Here is a 17,717-nt window from a genome sequence, read left to right on the forward strand (position 1 = left end):
GAATGTGCATCATCGCATCGCCTGCCAAAAAAGGGAGCAAAAGGGAAACTACCTGATGCACTTGAATACCAGGTTTTACCCTGCACAAGCTGGCCAACATGAGGAGAACAGGAGTGGGAAAACCGCCCCCTCACCTTGACCAAGAAAAGCTGGATTTGTTTAGAGGTAAAACTATACAGGGTACTGGTTATTGCATTTTAAAGGTGTACACACTTCCGACCAGTCCACACAGCCAAATGAGACCACGTATCTTGGTACATTTTCAAACAGTATTTTCTACCAAACGTATTTATTTATGAAAAGCGTTAAGTCACCTGTGATCAGGGGATTAAAATTGCAAAAATAAACAACCAAAAACTACAAGCAAACAAACTAGTTTTGATTTAAATTTATAATTTTTAAAGCAACGAGATTACCATAACAGCAATATTCAACACTTACATTATAAAATATCTTTCAGGACCTGATCAAATGAGATCATGCACGAGAGGCACCGCGCAAAGGCCATGGCACTATAATAGTTGCAAAGAAGTTTGACCGACTGGTGGCAGACGTGGAGAGAAAGATGAGAGCCGCACTCCGCCGCCTCAAAGAAATGACAGGCCATGATTGATTCTCATCTTTTTTATGTATATAGATGTTTCTGTGTATATACTGTACATGTTATTTATTAGAATGCTACTATGTTTTGTTTATTTATAATCTAATTATGAATATTTATTTCATCAAATTGTCATTGATATTTAATTACTCATGTATGTTAACAAATGTTGGTGTACATTAAAGTATAAAATTGAATTATCTTGTAATTATTTGAAATACACAAATATATTTGTGTATAATAATTGGTTTTTATTGCGTATCTGAATTAAAAAAAACAACACTTTTAACAGCATATAATTGAATCAACTGTTAAGGCAAAATATGCAACTTTAACGCACATGTGTGCTTTTTGTGAGTGCGTTTTTGACTGTCATTCATGTGCGTACATTGTGCGTTTTATGTGGGTTAAAACTGCGCTTTAAACCGAGTTAAATGTGCGCTTTTTATAAGTCGTTACCTATAAAAAAACGCACATTAAGCTCGCTTAAGCACATTTTCAACCCCTAGAAAAGCGCACATTTAACACACATGTGCGCTATTATGTGGGTTATAACTGCACTTAAAGTGAGTTAAATGTGCGCTTTTTAAAATAAAAAAGCGCACATTTAACTCGCTGAAAAGCACAGTTTTAACCCACTTAAAAGCGCACATTTTACACACATAAATGGCAGTAAAAAACGCACTTATTAAAAGCGCACGTTTAACGCACATAAACGTGCACATTTCACACACATGTTTGTTTTTTATGTTGGTTATAACTGCGCTTAAAGTGAGTTAAATGTTCGCTTTTTAAATAAAAAAGCGCATTTAACTCGCGAAAAGCGCTGTTTTAACCCACTTAAAAGCGCACATTTTACACACATAAATGGCAGTCAAAAACGCACTTATAAAAGCGCACGTTTAACCCACATAAAAGCGCACATTTACCCACAAAAATCGCACAGTCTCTTGTTTGTTTGTTTTTGTTAAAAACTCACTCGGTAAGAAAGAGCGCACATAAAACGCAGTGCCAATACCGCCACGTTTAACACACGCAAAACGTACTTAAAACGTACATTTCACACACTTTTTTGAGAAGGGCAGTCTATAAAGGAAAGGCTATACGTACAGAGCCGTACGACTAGCCAATAGACTGGCCGTTCGGGGCCATACGGCTAGCCTATTGGCTAGTCGTACGGGGCCGTAGGGCTAGCCACTGCAATTATTAAATGATTCAACTTTTTTCAAACGCGAATACTGTTAACACCCAATTTAGGTTTATAGTCTTCAAATTACAAAAGATCCCTAATTATGAATACCAGTAATAATTTTATAGTACCATATGTATATGGTATGTATTTTTAAGTCTAAGTTGCATTAGTCAATTACTACAAAAATGAAAAACAAGTAATGTGTTTGTCAGAAACACAATGCCCCCCACTGCGTCGTTTCGAAGCCATATATTTTGACCTTTGACATTAAGGAAACCCTGACCTTGACCTTTCACCACTCAAAATGTGCAGCTCCATGAAATACATGTATGCATGCCAAATATCAAGTAGCTATCTTCAATATTGCAAAAGTTATGGGACGGACGGAGAGACTGACTGACTGACAGTTCAAAGTAGTGCTATATGCCACTGCCACCCTCCCGGGAGCATAAAAACAACAAAAGTAATACAATTTATCAAAAACGCAAAACACACAAGGGATATTAAATATTAATAAACTTACCATTTGTGTTGTTCAATTGTATATAGTAAATCCCTGTTGATGGCATTTTCTTTAATACACAATTATATATACACTCCAACTGTTCGTTGGCTATAAATCAGCTAATGTTCAGGCCTTGCTTTCATTGTCATAAAACAAAAGGAAAAAAAATGCTGCATTGAATACCTTTAGCTTTATGGCTGGTCTCAAGACATGTCTTGGTGTCAGTGCAGACTTCATTTTGTATTTGTAGCACCTTGAATCTTACTTTTCTGTAATGAAGTATGAAATACATGAAATCATATTATACTATTTTGTTCTCGAACAATTATTATACGTTATATATAAAGTATGAATAATATCAAGAAGGAACATTATAATTGTCATGCAAAACTGTTCAGGGCTTGATGTTCAACTGATAACTAACTTGACTAGCCAGGCAAGTACTTTGAAAATCTACTTGCCCGGAACTGCCTGACCAGACGACTAGGTTTTAAAATAACTTGCCGGCACCAAAACGTTATAGGACAACCATTAATGTTGAGCCCTGCTGAAGTTGAGAAAATATATAGTACAGATAAAAACTTGTAAGAAAGCCATATATTGTTCGTTGATCATTGGCATTTATGATATTTCATAAATTAATGAGAGCCACTCTGGACCATTAATATTGATAAAATTACTCAAATGTTTGTGGGTATCTGATAACAAAAATAAGGTTTAAACAAACTAATTAAGATGTGCAGCAGTAAAACAGATTTCACGTATCTACCAATAAAGTTAAAGCGTAAAAAGAATGTTAAAGTATTAAACAATAATTATAGACAGTCATCGAAGAAGAAACATGATTGGTCGTAAACATAAATTGATAGGGTAAATCCGTGAAAACTCTGACAAAACTCTATATCCCAAAGTTATTGTATCATAATATAGAATGTACCATCAGTCGTGTTGGAGATTACTTCCTCTTATTAAGCCAAATGAACGCAGTTTCGAATTTTGGTGCTATCGATGATGTTATGTGAAAACAACGCGATATACATAATGATATTGTTACTTTATGCGAATCCCCATGACTCGGACAGAGTTGTCAAAACTTGGACACACTGTAGCTAAAACTCGGGCAGTTATTTTTGTGTAGTTTAATATCGGACTGAAAATCAGTAATTCAACCAACCTTCATACATGTATTTAGTTTTTTACAATAATATTTCATAATGCTTAACAAACTTAAAAGCAGAGGCCATCGTAGACCGCATGATTCGCTCATTTTTTTTCAAAGATCCCTCACACTTTCATGATGTGTGCACTTCATAGTTTTGTTAACTGTTTAATCTGATAACAAATTAAGCATCGCAAATTGTTGACAGAAACACCAATACGTGTTAGGTAAGTCAAAATTAGTCCAGCAATTTACATGAAAAACTGCATTAACTAGTACAGCACACGTAAAATACTGCTACATTCAAATTAATTAATTTTCCCTGCTTCTACACCAAAGCCGAAAGCCAAATATGATAAGCAGTGATGACGAAGACGATAATGATGATTAAAACCACGTTTTTGATCATCTAAATGAACAATTATTAGTGCGAATAAGTGTTTACCAAAATGTGCGCACTTTTAATAAAGCTTTCAATTACGTAGCTATTCACTGAGGGTGCAACCTCCTCCCTTTGAGCACTGCCTTAGTTTGCTGCGTTTTTTGCTGTCTAAGTAAAAATGATAATTTTGATTATTTTAGAGCTTTGCGTATAAAAAAAGTATTTGGCTACTTCAGACTGCAAACGACCTTAACCCCTCCCAGGCGATTGACAGAGAAACTCTTATTTCTTTTAAATGTATCACCAAAAACCATTATCTTAAGTGTTGTTTTTATATTTGTCTTAAGTGTTCAGGTGCAACAAATTTGTTAAGAACTAAATTCAAATCATAATCTTCGTTGGCAAATAATAAATACTCGTCAGCATACAGAATCACAACTTATATAAGATGCATATTTAAATTTTAATCAAATAAATTAACACTAAGATTGTTATTTGAAAATAAGCACTTTTTTACATCATTAAAGTAAAGAATAATAAGGATGGTGAACGACACCTCTTGAACATGCGAAGTACTCTGAATATGTATTATTTACTAAAATGCATGATGTTATACCATCAAACATAATTTAAGAGGAGCGCTGTATCGTCGGTTGAGGCTGCGATGAACCAATATGTTGGGTCGTTCCATGTTGGAGGTCTTGGAGTTCCCTGCGAGATGCGTTTGGGCGAGGATTCCTCTTTCGGGATGGTGACGGCGATTATTGCTTCCGCGGTATCCTGTGCTCAAGATAATTGTCTTGGATAATTTTGGCTGGATATACAATGCTCACCTTGCTGTTCTGATATTATTGGCGTGGGCGCTTGTATTGTGGCCATAATTATTTACGTGCATCAACAATATCGCGTGGATAGTCTCTGTTTATATGAACATGTGTACCACGGAGCTTTCTAGCATTCGAGAGGTAATGCTCAGCGTCACGAAAGCCTAAACAGTAAACAATGTCGAGTCTTAAAGCTCCGTGCCTCCATTGTCTCAGCCTGTGTGATTGAGGGACAGAAGGACAGGGGTTAATCTCAAGCTTCTCTCTCAAGATATTTGATATTGTGTTGAGACAATTTTCGTCAATTTCTTCCGGGATAACACTTATTTCGGCGGCATCTAACTTCAAGACCATCTGATTTATACTCCAGCAACTTTTTTCGCCGATCATGCTCAGGCATTGTTGATTCAATTGTGTTAACGTTGTTTTGTATGTTCAGACAACTGTTAACCTTATTAGATATACCTTACATCTCATGGGACATCATGGGCAGCTTTTCATCAAGGGAGAGAATCTCGTTGTTTGAAAATTTTTAACACAGTTCGTACTCACAATTGCCGCCTGTGTTTGCCCGAGGATTGGCATACACAACAAACATACGTAGACGCAGGTCAAAAACATGATGACATAACTATGTAAGTATGATGCGGCGCTAAACCCGTGATTTTCGAATATAACATCACATACAATATGATACCACTACGAAAAGCTAAAAATAAAAATAAATAAGTCATTGACAAATACAGTTATCTACACATTATTTCATGGATGAAGTCGTGTGTGTTTAAAAAATGTGACTTAAGGTTCAACATCAACTGAAAAGCACTGTAAAGCGTGTGCATGTCCATATAAAGCAAATAGTATGATAAATTAATGTGATAAGTGTTTGTTTACACCCAATAATCTCATCATAATTTCCGTTGACGCTCAGTGTATGGCTACCAGCAGAAAACGAAGATTATCATTTGTAAAATATATTAGAATACTATGAATAATTTTTTCTTGCACGACAAGAGTTGTACCTAGACTATTCGGTTACTCCTACGCTGTGATAGTGTAATGTACATTTTATAACACCTTGTCGACTGAAATGATGAGTACGAAGACATATTTAATGGCAAAAATCTGTATTGGGTACATAGGTATATGCAAACTTAAATCAGAATATCTTTATAACAACAAATTATGTAGAAATACCAATCAACTACATTTTCTTCGTTTTACCATTTACTTAATTTAATTTAAATAAGTGTGATATCACAGGCAATGTTTGTATATAAGCTACATTTACATACATTTCAAAACACAATATCCAACAAAACACGAATAAATTAGCGTAAACGTATTGTCTTTTTTAAGTAACAATGTCCGTCTTCTTGAAATGACAGGCCTCAAATGCACTCCAAGCTAAAAATATCTTCTTAATTTAATATAGATCGTGTTGAGATATTGCATAGAAGTGGGATCGCATTAACATTACGCTAAGGTCACGTATGTTTTAATAAATAGAAAACTGATTTCCGCGAAATAACAAGAGGAAAAAATAAGCCATTTTGATGAACCTTACGCGACCATAACTTGGCCATGCTTTTAGTGTCTTAGTAACAATTCATACATAGTTACTAAAACATGAACGCTTAAAGACTTGAGAACGAGTTAAGCTATTACAATCAATAGCAATGCAACCAACAACAGCGAAACGGAAAACACAAACACAAAAAACACACAACTAAAACGAAAACAACATTTACACAATGAATTATAATACATTTATCTTGGTATGAAATCTTACTTTCGTAAGAACGGTACACAAAATCAGTCCCACAATTATTTACAATGTGTTCCCTTTTGGGCAAAAATGTTATTTTGCTTTTAAGATAAATTTAAAATGCATTTAACTTTCACACACACATAGACCTATTGTCAAAGACAAACTTTTTAAAATAAGATATAGGTAATTACATTTTACTCAACATCGATTTATTCAAAATTCATTTTGAATAGGCATATTTTATTGATATTTACAAATAGTAAAACAGTTTACTACGAATAAGCATAGTTTTAAAATAATTTTAGAGTTTGTATTTCCTTATTTTAAACGTACTTTTTTAGCTATAACTCTGAAGTTCGAATGTTTTGAGAAAAGATAGAAATGAAACAGAAAGTTCTGTGTGCGCTCTCAAGTGATTTAATTTTGGAAAGATAGGCCCACGTGAAATAAACTTAAAGAAAGATTTATACGAAGAAACCTCTTATCGCCGTATACTTGTCTTTTTTTCTATGGCACACGTTTAAGTAAACATGTTTTTCACTTTTTTTCAGGTGCATTCAAATTTCAAAAGTTACAGGAATGACCAACTGATAGTGTTTATTATATTTGGATTTGTAATTTATTGCGCGGCATATCGTGATTATTTGCGATTGTGGAAAAATGAGCCATGCATACAGAGTAAATGCAATGCACCTATCACCGGTTCATAGCTATTTCAACTTATGACAAAATGATAATACACCAAAAGAAGGGTCTTAGCAAACATACTTCAAACTTTATGTGCTTTTAAAGAAATCTTGAACATAATAGCTACTGCTTTTTGAGTGTTTTTAAACAATGAGGAACTTCCTTGACGAATGTCATTTGTCAATCACTGAGACTAGAAACATATAAGGACGGAACAATTATGCTTATCGAGATAGCAGTTCGACAAAACGTGAACGAGTACAAAGCGAGGCTAGTTCAGTTTGCGATCAAAGGTACGAGGCATTTATAAATTTAACTTGTATAAATTCATATTTAAACGCGTATCAACCATGCTATGAGTCGCTTGATGATGGACTTGAGAGATCATTCAGTTTCTACCACGTCGCGTTAACATGGATAATAATCTTTTTATTGTGGGTCAAAATTGGCATATACTTTCATGCGTAAATAATTATGCATTATTCAAAAGAGAATGTAATGTAAACCGTACGTGGGCACTGGTATTATATAATATTTTGCTGGTTTGAGACAAAATATATGTATGTATGTATGTTATTGTAAATATAAACACAGTATAGTAAGGCTCGCTTGGTCATTGTCGGCTCGGGTACTACTTACTTGTACCCCGGTTACTCTTAATTATACTTACATGTACCCCGGTTACGGTAAATGTACTTAAACGTACCCGGTCGATATTAGACTGTACCCGAGTTATATTCCCGCCCAAAATCCGTGGTTGTAAAACGCGCTACCGATTACCGAAAAACGATATTGTTTATCTTAAACAAACTTCTCTTAAAGTTGAGTATGAGTTTCGATAATGTAGAGGCCATTTAACAGAAAATTGACATAAATGTGAACATAATTAAATTTTTAATAATAGCTGACATCGACCGATTTAGCGTTAAAATTCCCGAGTACGTTTTAATATATTTACCGTACCCGGGGTACATGTAAGTATACTTAAGAGTACCCGGGGTGTAAGTAGTACCCGAGCCGACAATGACCAATCGAGCTAAAGTAAGTGTATCGAAACACTTATTAGATTATTCCACGCCATATGAAGTAACTGAAATTAAAATTCTAAAACTCCTTAGATAACAGCATTTATATGAACATTTGGTTTTTAATAAATACGCCAAGATACAGATGGCGTGGAAATTCATTGTAATGCAGTTTATACATGGACTATCTAAATAATATTATATGATTTATATTATACGTGCTTAAGAATCATGATCAAGCAATATTGTTTGTTGATCGCGATAAAAATATAAAGCTTTGATGTTTGCAAATCGGTAATACATTGCGAGAGTACACAAGCAGAAAAACCTTTATAAATAAAAATAGCTGTTTATAAAGAGAATGAGGTTTAAAACACATTCAAAAACACTATATTTATAGTAAATTGTATGTTAATGTGAACATATGATGGTTAAATTTGCAAATGAATACATTATTTTCCATATAAAACTAATGTCCCCTTAATGTTATTAAATTTGTGTCAATAATACTGTGCGGAAAGTGGGAATGAACGGTTATTTCATCATGTAATTTGACCACGTATGGCCGAATAGAATTTAAAATGCGATGCAGCCTTTCCCTTAAATTGCAATGTAATCCGAGGAAATCGGTAATTTACATTTTACATGTCGTTGTATGCATCTAACCATTCCGATCAAACAAACAAAACACAAGCTGCAAGAAAACATAGTTTATGCTACCCCCATACAAGATATCGGAAATAAAGCACATTTTATGGGTATGTCTTAATCATGCACGCAAGAGACGTTAATAATGACAAGGTTCCATCCTTGATATCTCAGTGAATACACGTGTAAGCACAACACCGTATATAACGGAATGTTGCATACCTTGTTATTTCCCAATATGTGTTATGTATTAGAAGTTTGTAATATTCTATATCTTATGTGTAAGCTCTATTTTATTATCATTTATGTCATTGTAGGACAAGCATGGACCTTAACAAACCTAAGGCAATTTTCGCATTTTTCCTTGCAATTTGCTGCGTGATGGGTGAATCCCACAATGATGTAAGTTTACAATTTAACCTATTTATAAAGTATTACAATATGATGACAATTTCTCGATTATTGCATGTGCAATAACAAGAATAAAAACAATACATCATAACTTGAGTTCGATTTTCTTAGCAAAGGCAGTGGAGATGAACGCATTTCAATTAGGGAACTTGAATATGTTTGAAGACCTATTTTTTGTTTAATATTTAGTTCAGTAAAATTCTTTATAAAGTGGCGCAAACAGAACATACTTGTTACAACGTGTAATCTTATGCATATGGTATGAATGGTACATCTATATTATTTTTTATCATACCACCGCATAAATATCTGCCTGATATAACGTTGCCTGATATATTGTTTTTTAATATATACCTGTTTAATGCTTTTAACAAAATACAGGTTGTATCAATCGTTGAAATAAAAAATCCCGTATTACGCTACTCGCTGTTTCCAATTCCGTATTACCATACTAGCCGGACTACTTCGACCCATTTAATGACGTCACATTACACGCACCGAAAATAGAAATATTTTCGTAATATTACGTAGTGCATCGTGTGACGTCATTTCTGTGACAAAACACAATAGTTTTATCTTAACTCTGTAAGGACACGTAGGACGTGATGTTTTTTAGCAGTAAACTATGTGTTAAAAACGTATTTTGGAGTGTGTGTTTATCATGCATAAATGTATGTTTCGATAGGAATACAATAAAATAGTGTGGTTTAATCTAAGTTTCGATAAAGACATGGGAGAAAAAAGTGGAAATGCATATCGTTTAAACGTTTTTGTTATAAACATCGGATTTAAGTTGTCAACTTAATTGTTATAAAAATTGGATTAACGATGGCATTAAGGTAAGCGTGTCGGAAACCTGTGTTTTCCCGGTTCGAATGTTTACACGTTAATTTACATAAACTGTATTCATACGCGTCTTAAATAAACTATGGCGTACCGTTTTAGTCATTGTTTTGTCAGTTTTGTTAAAGTAAAAAATACATTTGTTTACTGTTTTCGTTAGTTGTTGTATATAATAAAAGGAATATTACGCTAGTCAATTGTTCCAAGAGTTTGTATCACTCTCGTGGCTTGTGCTATTTCGCATCACACTCGATGTTCCGCCTCTCGTGTGATACGTCATCACACAAGCCACTCGAGTGATACAAACTCTTGGAACAATTGACGAGCGTAATATTCCGTATATATTATGGTCAACAGGAAGTTCTTATATCAGTCATGTGTGGAGGATAGTCAGATTCAACTATAAAATACTCATTTTTAGTAAAATCGAATCAGATTTAACAAAACAAACAATTTGATACCAAGATGTAATATATTTAAAAAACAAAATGCAACAAAAACAGCATTTTTTTTTAAATATTAACCGTGCTCATGACGTCATTATTAACACGTCAACCGACAAAAGTCATATTCTTTCCCGCTAAAACTGCAGCTTTTTAGCTATTTGTTCATTATTTCTTTAAAATCGGGGACGTAGAAGTATGATAAACAGAAAAAGAGGTTACTGCCTGATCTTTTTGTAATATATCAGGCTGGGCACGAATAAAATAACGGCTCGGCAAGCCTCGCCGTTATATTATTCTAAGCCTTGCCTGATATATTACAAAAAGATCAGGCAGTAACCTGTTATTCTCTATGTACCATATGCTATTTTTTGCATCCTGTTTAGTCTAACGAGTTGCCTGAAGAGACCTTCAATACAACCACCACGGACCTTGGTAATGAAAAGCAGATAAAGGTCATTTCACCGGATGGAGCTCTGCTTGCTACAATCGCCGTTTTTGAAATCGAGGTGATTTTGTTATGTGTTTTGTGCATCGAATTGATAAATCGATAACATGTACCACGATATTGTTTGAAACAATACAGTATCTTCAAATTAATACTGTCTTAAACAATGTTTTTTGCTTGTGCAAAAAGGAGTGTGTGCTGTATATTCAATGCTGTTAACTTCGATAACAGTAATCAATGGAATCAACGGGTATTCGTACAATAAAGCGATAATGTGAATATAAACTTTAATGTAATTATTTTACATATTTGCAGGGTTACGAAATTGACAAAACAGTCGACAGAAACAAGTGCTTATTGAGCAAGGTGAGATTACAATTTTGATACTCACGAGAGCTTATGATATGAATGTTTACAGTGATAAACCTTTTGTTTAAAAAAAAATCTTTGACTGATAGTTGAACACTAGTGACATTCCCCATATATATGTTAACATGTCAGGTTTCCGAGAACGCCACATGTTATGACGAAGTGCCCGTGGCGGATATTGACCTGATTCCTGACAACATTGCAGCCTTCTGTAAGGGTCGAGAGATCCTAAGTCTGGTCCCCACTGACTGCAACAAACAGGCGGATGCGACCGATGTTCCATCTGGTATGTAATCGTAACAGAAACATACAAGTTTGTAAACAGCAAATTTGTAACGGAAATAAAGCGTCTGAAAACTACTGCTTTTTTATGGAGCCTCAGTTGCTTCTAGTAGTTTTGCACGTGGTTGTTTCTTGAATTAGAGTCATTTAAGGTTCGCTGTCGTAAACATAACGTTTACGCATGGTTCAGCAAAGTTTGGAAATTACATTAATACGTTAATAACTACTATATGTATAATATTTATTTATATTCATGTTGATTTGTACATTTGTCTATTTATTATGGCCATATTTAAATATTAATGGGGATTTTTTAGTAAAAATATTCGCAAGTTTGATGTGCGTTGTTTATGTTGTATACATGGTTCGTCAGCTATACTGAAGTTGTGCAATTAATAATATAGTATATATTTGTCGATTGTGATTTCAACTTGCATAAGAAAGGGATCCTTCCTGTCATTTACAATTTGACATTTGACAAATGGTTTATCTCTCTTTGTTTTTTGGACGAGATGCATTGCGCCATGAGGATGGTAGATGAGTATTCTTTATATGCATTAGGTGTGGGCACAGTTTTGGGTTGTAAATAGTTTATCGGAGCTGTTAATGTAAATGTGAAAATGGTTTATTCGCCCAACATCTACTGTTTCAAAGAATAAACGAACAGCGGATTGCCTTTTGAAGAACAATTCCTTAAAGATCCATAACCACAAATATCAACCAATTCTAAAGTTAACCCATAAACACATCAGTAATCCTTATAGCCATAGCCAAAATTGCAACAGAACATGTGGTCTGCCAACATTTATTTAACGAGATATGAAATGCTCGTTTTTTGTATTTTTTGGGAGAGACAATATTTTGCATTTCAATTTCCCGCGACGATATCCGCACATTTACGAGCGATGCCATACTATGTTGTCCATGTAATATAACCATTACATCTATTTTTATCTAACACATGAGTAATATACTTTTTAAGCCTTTTCATTGGCTTAGTTTTCGTTCGATTGACCAATCGCATTTTGTTATTTTGCTGAAATGATGTTGCAACGTCAAATGACGTCACGAAAAGTTAACAACATTTGGGATTAATCATTATGTTTGCGTAACTATTTATTTAATTTGCTCATTTAAAAGCATGTGATAAAAAAAGATCTGACACTCGTTGTCATTTCATACCATATTTTATTAAACTTGTCCAGGAAATTCGTTAGTAAGCTCGCAAAAGGCTCGCTTACTAACAAAATTCCTTGACTCGTTTAATAAAAAATGGTTTGATATGACAACTAGTGCCAGATCCTATATATATAGCATACTAGTATTGGGCAGTGTTTATGGACCATTTAAGGTACTTATTGAAAGAAAAAAGAAACATATATTATTATCGGACAAATGTAGTAAGAGAGACAATAACATGTGTTGGTGTTTGTTAAGACTTTAAAGGGATCTTTTCACGCTTTGGTAAATTGACAAAATTGAAAAAAGTTGTTTCAGATTCGCAAATTTTCGTTTTAGTTATGATAATTGTGAGGAAACAGTAATACTGAACATTTACCATGGTCTAATATAGCCATTATATGCATCTTTTGACGATTTTAAAACCTAAAAATTATAAAGCGTTGCAACGCGAAACGATTGAATAATTTGGAGAGTTCTGTTTTTGTCGTTAAATTTTGTGAAACTACGAAGATTGCTTATATAAGGTATAAATACGACAAGTACGTGTACTCGGCGGAATAGCTCAGTAGGCTAGAGCGTTTTTACTTCAGGACTCTGGCAGGACTCCAGGGGTCACTGGTTCGAAACCTGTTCCGGGCAATGTTTTTTTTCCTTTTTTAATTTTATTCTTGATTTTTTACTGGAGCTTTTACAATCCAATGTTTACATTTATCGATATAAAGCATTTAATGAATAAGTTAAAAAATGCCAAAATCTGTGAAAAGGCCCCATTAAATGGATAAATGTTTACCTAATTGCTTGTATGATGCTGCTCCGTTAATGCTTAACTTGTACTTTTATTTCTATTAAGATTCCTCAGATCATGGCGTTGTTAAGAGATCCGTTTACAGCACTTGTGGACGCTGGAGCGTTAACTTCCACACTTGCTGTCGGAACTACTGCTGCGGCCTGTTTTGTTGGGGAAGCTGTACGACTTGCACAACAACCATACTATGGACATACCGCACTCTTTCTGGGTATATAAGCCCATTTTATTGGTAACAAAGAGGACAAATGTAATGCTGAACAAGCATAAGCATGTGAATTTTCTGATAATAATACAAACCGCACACGTTTTGGATTTATTCATTGATAAACAATTCGGTAGAATTCAGGCTTTTTAAATATATTACATATAATTTATAAAAAAACCTATAATCTTTCTTCATTGACACATTCTTTAATGATTGCTGCGTTAGTAAATTATTATGGTCTTCTTCAACATAGGTGCAGGTTATGTGTTTTGAAGCAAAGAATGATTTTATTTTGTCAAATACTAGTATATAATTAATTACATTGTAAAGTGCTGTATTATCTCAAATCAACTTTTCATAATACATGCTATGCTCTTTTTTTGTTATTGAAATAAACATGCACACACACACCCACACGCGAATGCGAATGCAAACATGCACACGCGATGTATTGCCTGACGACTACGGGTCCTTAAATATAAAAAAAGGTTTGATACATTAAATAATCGAAGGTAAATGTGTTTTTATTATACAAAAGCATAACATGACAGTGTAATGATCTTAAATATAACTGATTAAAACAAAAACACCTATGTTTTCTAAATCACTCACAGATGATTTGGATCGACACTGGCATAATTGTATAAACAGGTAAAACCGTAAAAACTGAAAAGTGTATTTGTGTTTGATAATCAGAGTGTGTATCTCTGATGATAGTCAGGAAATACTTCTTTGTTAACTGTATGCAAAAGTAAAATATTACTATGTACAACCATTAATCAAGATTTCAATGTCTAAAATATCTAAATGAGCCGCGCTATGTGAATACCGGGCTTAATTAACGTGCATAAAGTACCGTCGTCCCAGAATAGCCTGCTCAGTCTGCATAGCTAATCAGGTTCGACAATTCCCACTAAAATAGACTTTTTCGTTTAAAGGAAGTCTCTTCTAAACGGAAATCGTGTTTATGCCGAAAGTTTCGTCCCTTATAAGCTTGTGCGGACTGCACTGGCTTATCTAGGACGACACATTACGCACACGCATTATGTCCGTTTTTCCAAGACCGCGTCTCAAATATTAATATACGAAGTTCGCCGTAAACTACGGCTGATTTTGAGTTTCTGTTTTTAAGCAATGTCAATTTACAAAACTTAAGCGTGCAATTTCGTTGGACTATCCAAAACTTTAGTGTCCCATTTTGGTAGATACAAATCATATGAAATCCACGTATGGAATATATATTTACTGTTTAATTCACTATAAATTCGCGCAAAATCGAAACATTGCAAGTTTATTAACCAGAAGTAACTTACCAGGCTTAGTAACCAGATTTTTATTTGTAAACACCTGTATTTCCAGTACTAACAGTTGATTGTTTATGAAATGATATGAAACAATAGGGGAAGCAACTCAGTAGGGATTGCAAAACAAGTTACAGTCGTTTTTTCCAATAATTGATTAAATAGTTTGTCGCATGCTCGGATAATGGCGTCTAATGCGTACCATGGCTTCGACAAACAAGGCGCATGTGGACATATTCACAAAACTAGAGCGATATTTTGTTGAAATCATTAAAAACGTTGATTAAAAAAAAAAAACATTGAATATTAAATTTAGTATTTGAAACGTGGTCTTTCGGGACTGAGCCAAAGTTTTGTAACATCAAACACTCGCGAGGACTGTCTTATAGACAAATAAAAAAGGCGCTTCCATACATGTCAATCACATTTAAATTGATGTTGCAATATTACACAATCATCGTCTGTAGACATAACGTATTAAGCGAATCAACCATTTAAACAAAATTGCACATGAGATTCGTTTGTGATTTCCAAAACAAGCATTTGGTTATTTTTGGGGATTAATAAAACAAATTATCTGTTCACAATAGCTTTTGGGAGGAGTTTTGTATAGTGGTAGATCCTGGATATATTGTAACGTACGATACATGCGTTGTCAAAAATATTGACGAAAAGAGCATTCAAGCTATGTAATAATGATAGGTGCCTATTTGAATCGGTGGATACATATTAACGGCATTATATTACAATATATGTTTCTTTCCGAAATGTGATTTGTCTACGCTTGAAAAAGGTGCAATGCCTTTTCTTTTTATCTGTGACAACTTTTTGTTCCCTAATTGCTATATGGCGAGTTTGTGAAAATTCTCGAATAACATTTCACGCCATCTGCTTCGCGTAAACAGTTAACAGTTTAAGCTTCAAAACATTCTAAAAATCAAAGCGCTGAAGGCACTGAAGTTGTTCGCTATTGCATAATCTTAGACACAACTCAGTTTTCAAAATAATGTGACATTATGTTAAAGCTTTTTATATCGCAAGTTTGAAATGAACACATCCCATTCAAATTTATAAAGAGTGTGTCTTAAAGCACAGGTGTGTGTGCGCTGTTTATCCTCATATTTATGTTATTGAGATAACTTAGACAAAACAACAACAATATGTCTCTTTTTTCGCAATTGGTTGCTGCACTGGCAACCATCTTTAGAATTTTGGTTGACTTGCTAAAGAATAACAAGCCTAGAATTATGTACATGCTGTGATATGTGCATCTAATACTTTATTTATTGTCTTTAAATTATTGAGCAACAAATTTGCCGACATGACAGACTTTTAATGCATCATATATTGTTGTGAGCCGGAATTGAATCATTTTCTAGGCCTAATTGATCCACAGTCGTAATTTGTATTCTATGTTTAATTGGATTGAGTTGTTTCAAGCTTTAAAAAGGTAGTTGCCCTGTTTTTTAGCCCAACTGTAACCAACTTTTTAAATTGATTTTCCTGTGCTTAAATCTACTGGCCCCAGGCTAACAGGCAACCTCTAAACCTGTAAGTTATTCATGATATACGATCTGACAGTGTATTGAACTCATTTAATGTGCAAATCTGAAGACATTAAAGGGACCTTTTCACGTTTTGGTAAATTGACAAAATTAAACGATTCAATAATTTGGAGAATTCTGTTGTTGTTATTATATTTTTTCATACTACGAAGATTGCTTATATAAAGTATATACATCTCTCATTGTATGAGCACGGATGGCTGATTGTTCTAAACGATAGACTTTTATTCCAGGGGTCAGTGGTTCGAGCCCAGTTGAGGGTTACTTTTTGTTTCTTTAATTTTATTCTTGTTTTTTTAATAGGGCTTCTAAGATCCAATGCTTACATTTATCAATATTACGCATTTAATGACAAACTGTGAAAAGGTCCCTTTTAGATGTTTACTAAAAATGCCACAAGGTAACAATTTAGAACTCAATGGTTGTTTATTTTTATTTAAAAGTGATTTTGTTTATTTGCCTTGTTTGCGATTTTAGTTTGAAGTTATTATCACTTTTACCTTTTTTTTATTTCATTAATAGAAAAGATAATTTAAGCTTCATTTTGGGAAAACAGAGCTTAATGCATATGCATTAATTGTCATCCAAGTACCAGAGACTCTCTTTAAACGAAAACCACCATAAAATCAGAAAGTGTCGTCCTTGATTAGCTTGTGCGCACTGCACAGGCTAATCAGTGTGCACAGGCTAATCTGAAACACCACTTATTTTACATGCATTAAGCCCAGTTTTCCCTGAAAGCAGCAAATATGTACAGATTTCAATGACAAACTGGCCAATGTCGTCGCAAAAGCTGTTAAACGCTATTGATTAAGATACACTGAACAAGAACAATAAACTATACATACGGTGTGTTCCAATTGATAAATTAAAATATACATCGTACAACACTACACTGGTCAAAGTTTGTGTTAATTTCCATATTAGATTTCACAAGTATTCACTACTTCAATATACTTTTGTGTTCAAATTGCCGAAATAAGCTTTTCACAAAACAACACCAAACTGTTTCAACGTTATGTTCAGATTGCTGGGCTTAAATAAAAACACAACAATACTTTATTTT

The 17,717-nt window shown here is 34.0% G+C and overlaps 1 protein-coding gene across 1 annotated transcript; it reads left to right on the plus strand.

Moving 5' to 3' along the window:
- The first annotated feature begins 7,468 nt into the window (after positions 1-7,468).
- LOC127867587 (uncharacterized) lies at positions 7,469-13,883 on the plus strand. Its single transcript, XM_052408862.1, has 6 exons — positions 7,469-7,555; positions 9,112-9,196; positions 10,878-11,000; positions 11,255-11,305; positions 11,441-11,594; positions 13,623-13,883. Exons 2-6 carry the CDS (start codon positions 9,119-9,121, stop codon positions 13,811-13,813), a joined length of 597 nt encoding a protein of 198 aa, XP_052264822.1. The 5' UTR covers positions 7,469-7,555; positions 9,112-9,118; the 3' UTR covers positions 13,814-13,883.
- The last annotated feature ends 3,834 nt before the right edge of the window (positions 13,884-17,717 follow it).

Source organism: Dreissena polymorpha, chromosome 2, assembly GCF_020536995.1.
Source record: "Dreissena polymorpha isolate Duluth1 chromosome 2, UMN_Dpol_1.0, whole genome shotgun sequence".
NCBI lineage: Eukaryota > Metazoa > Mollusca > Bivalvia > Myida > Dreissenidae > Dreissena > Dreissena polymorpha.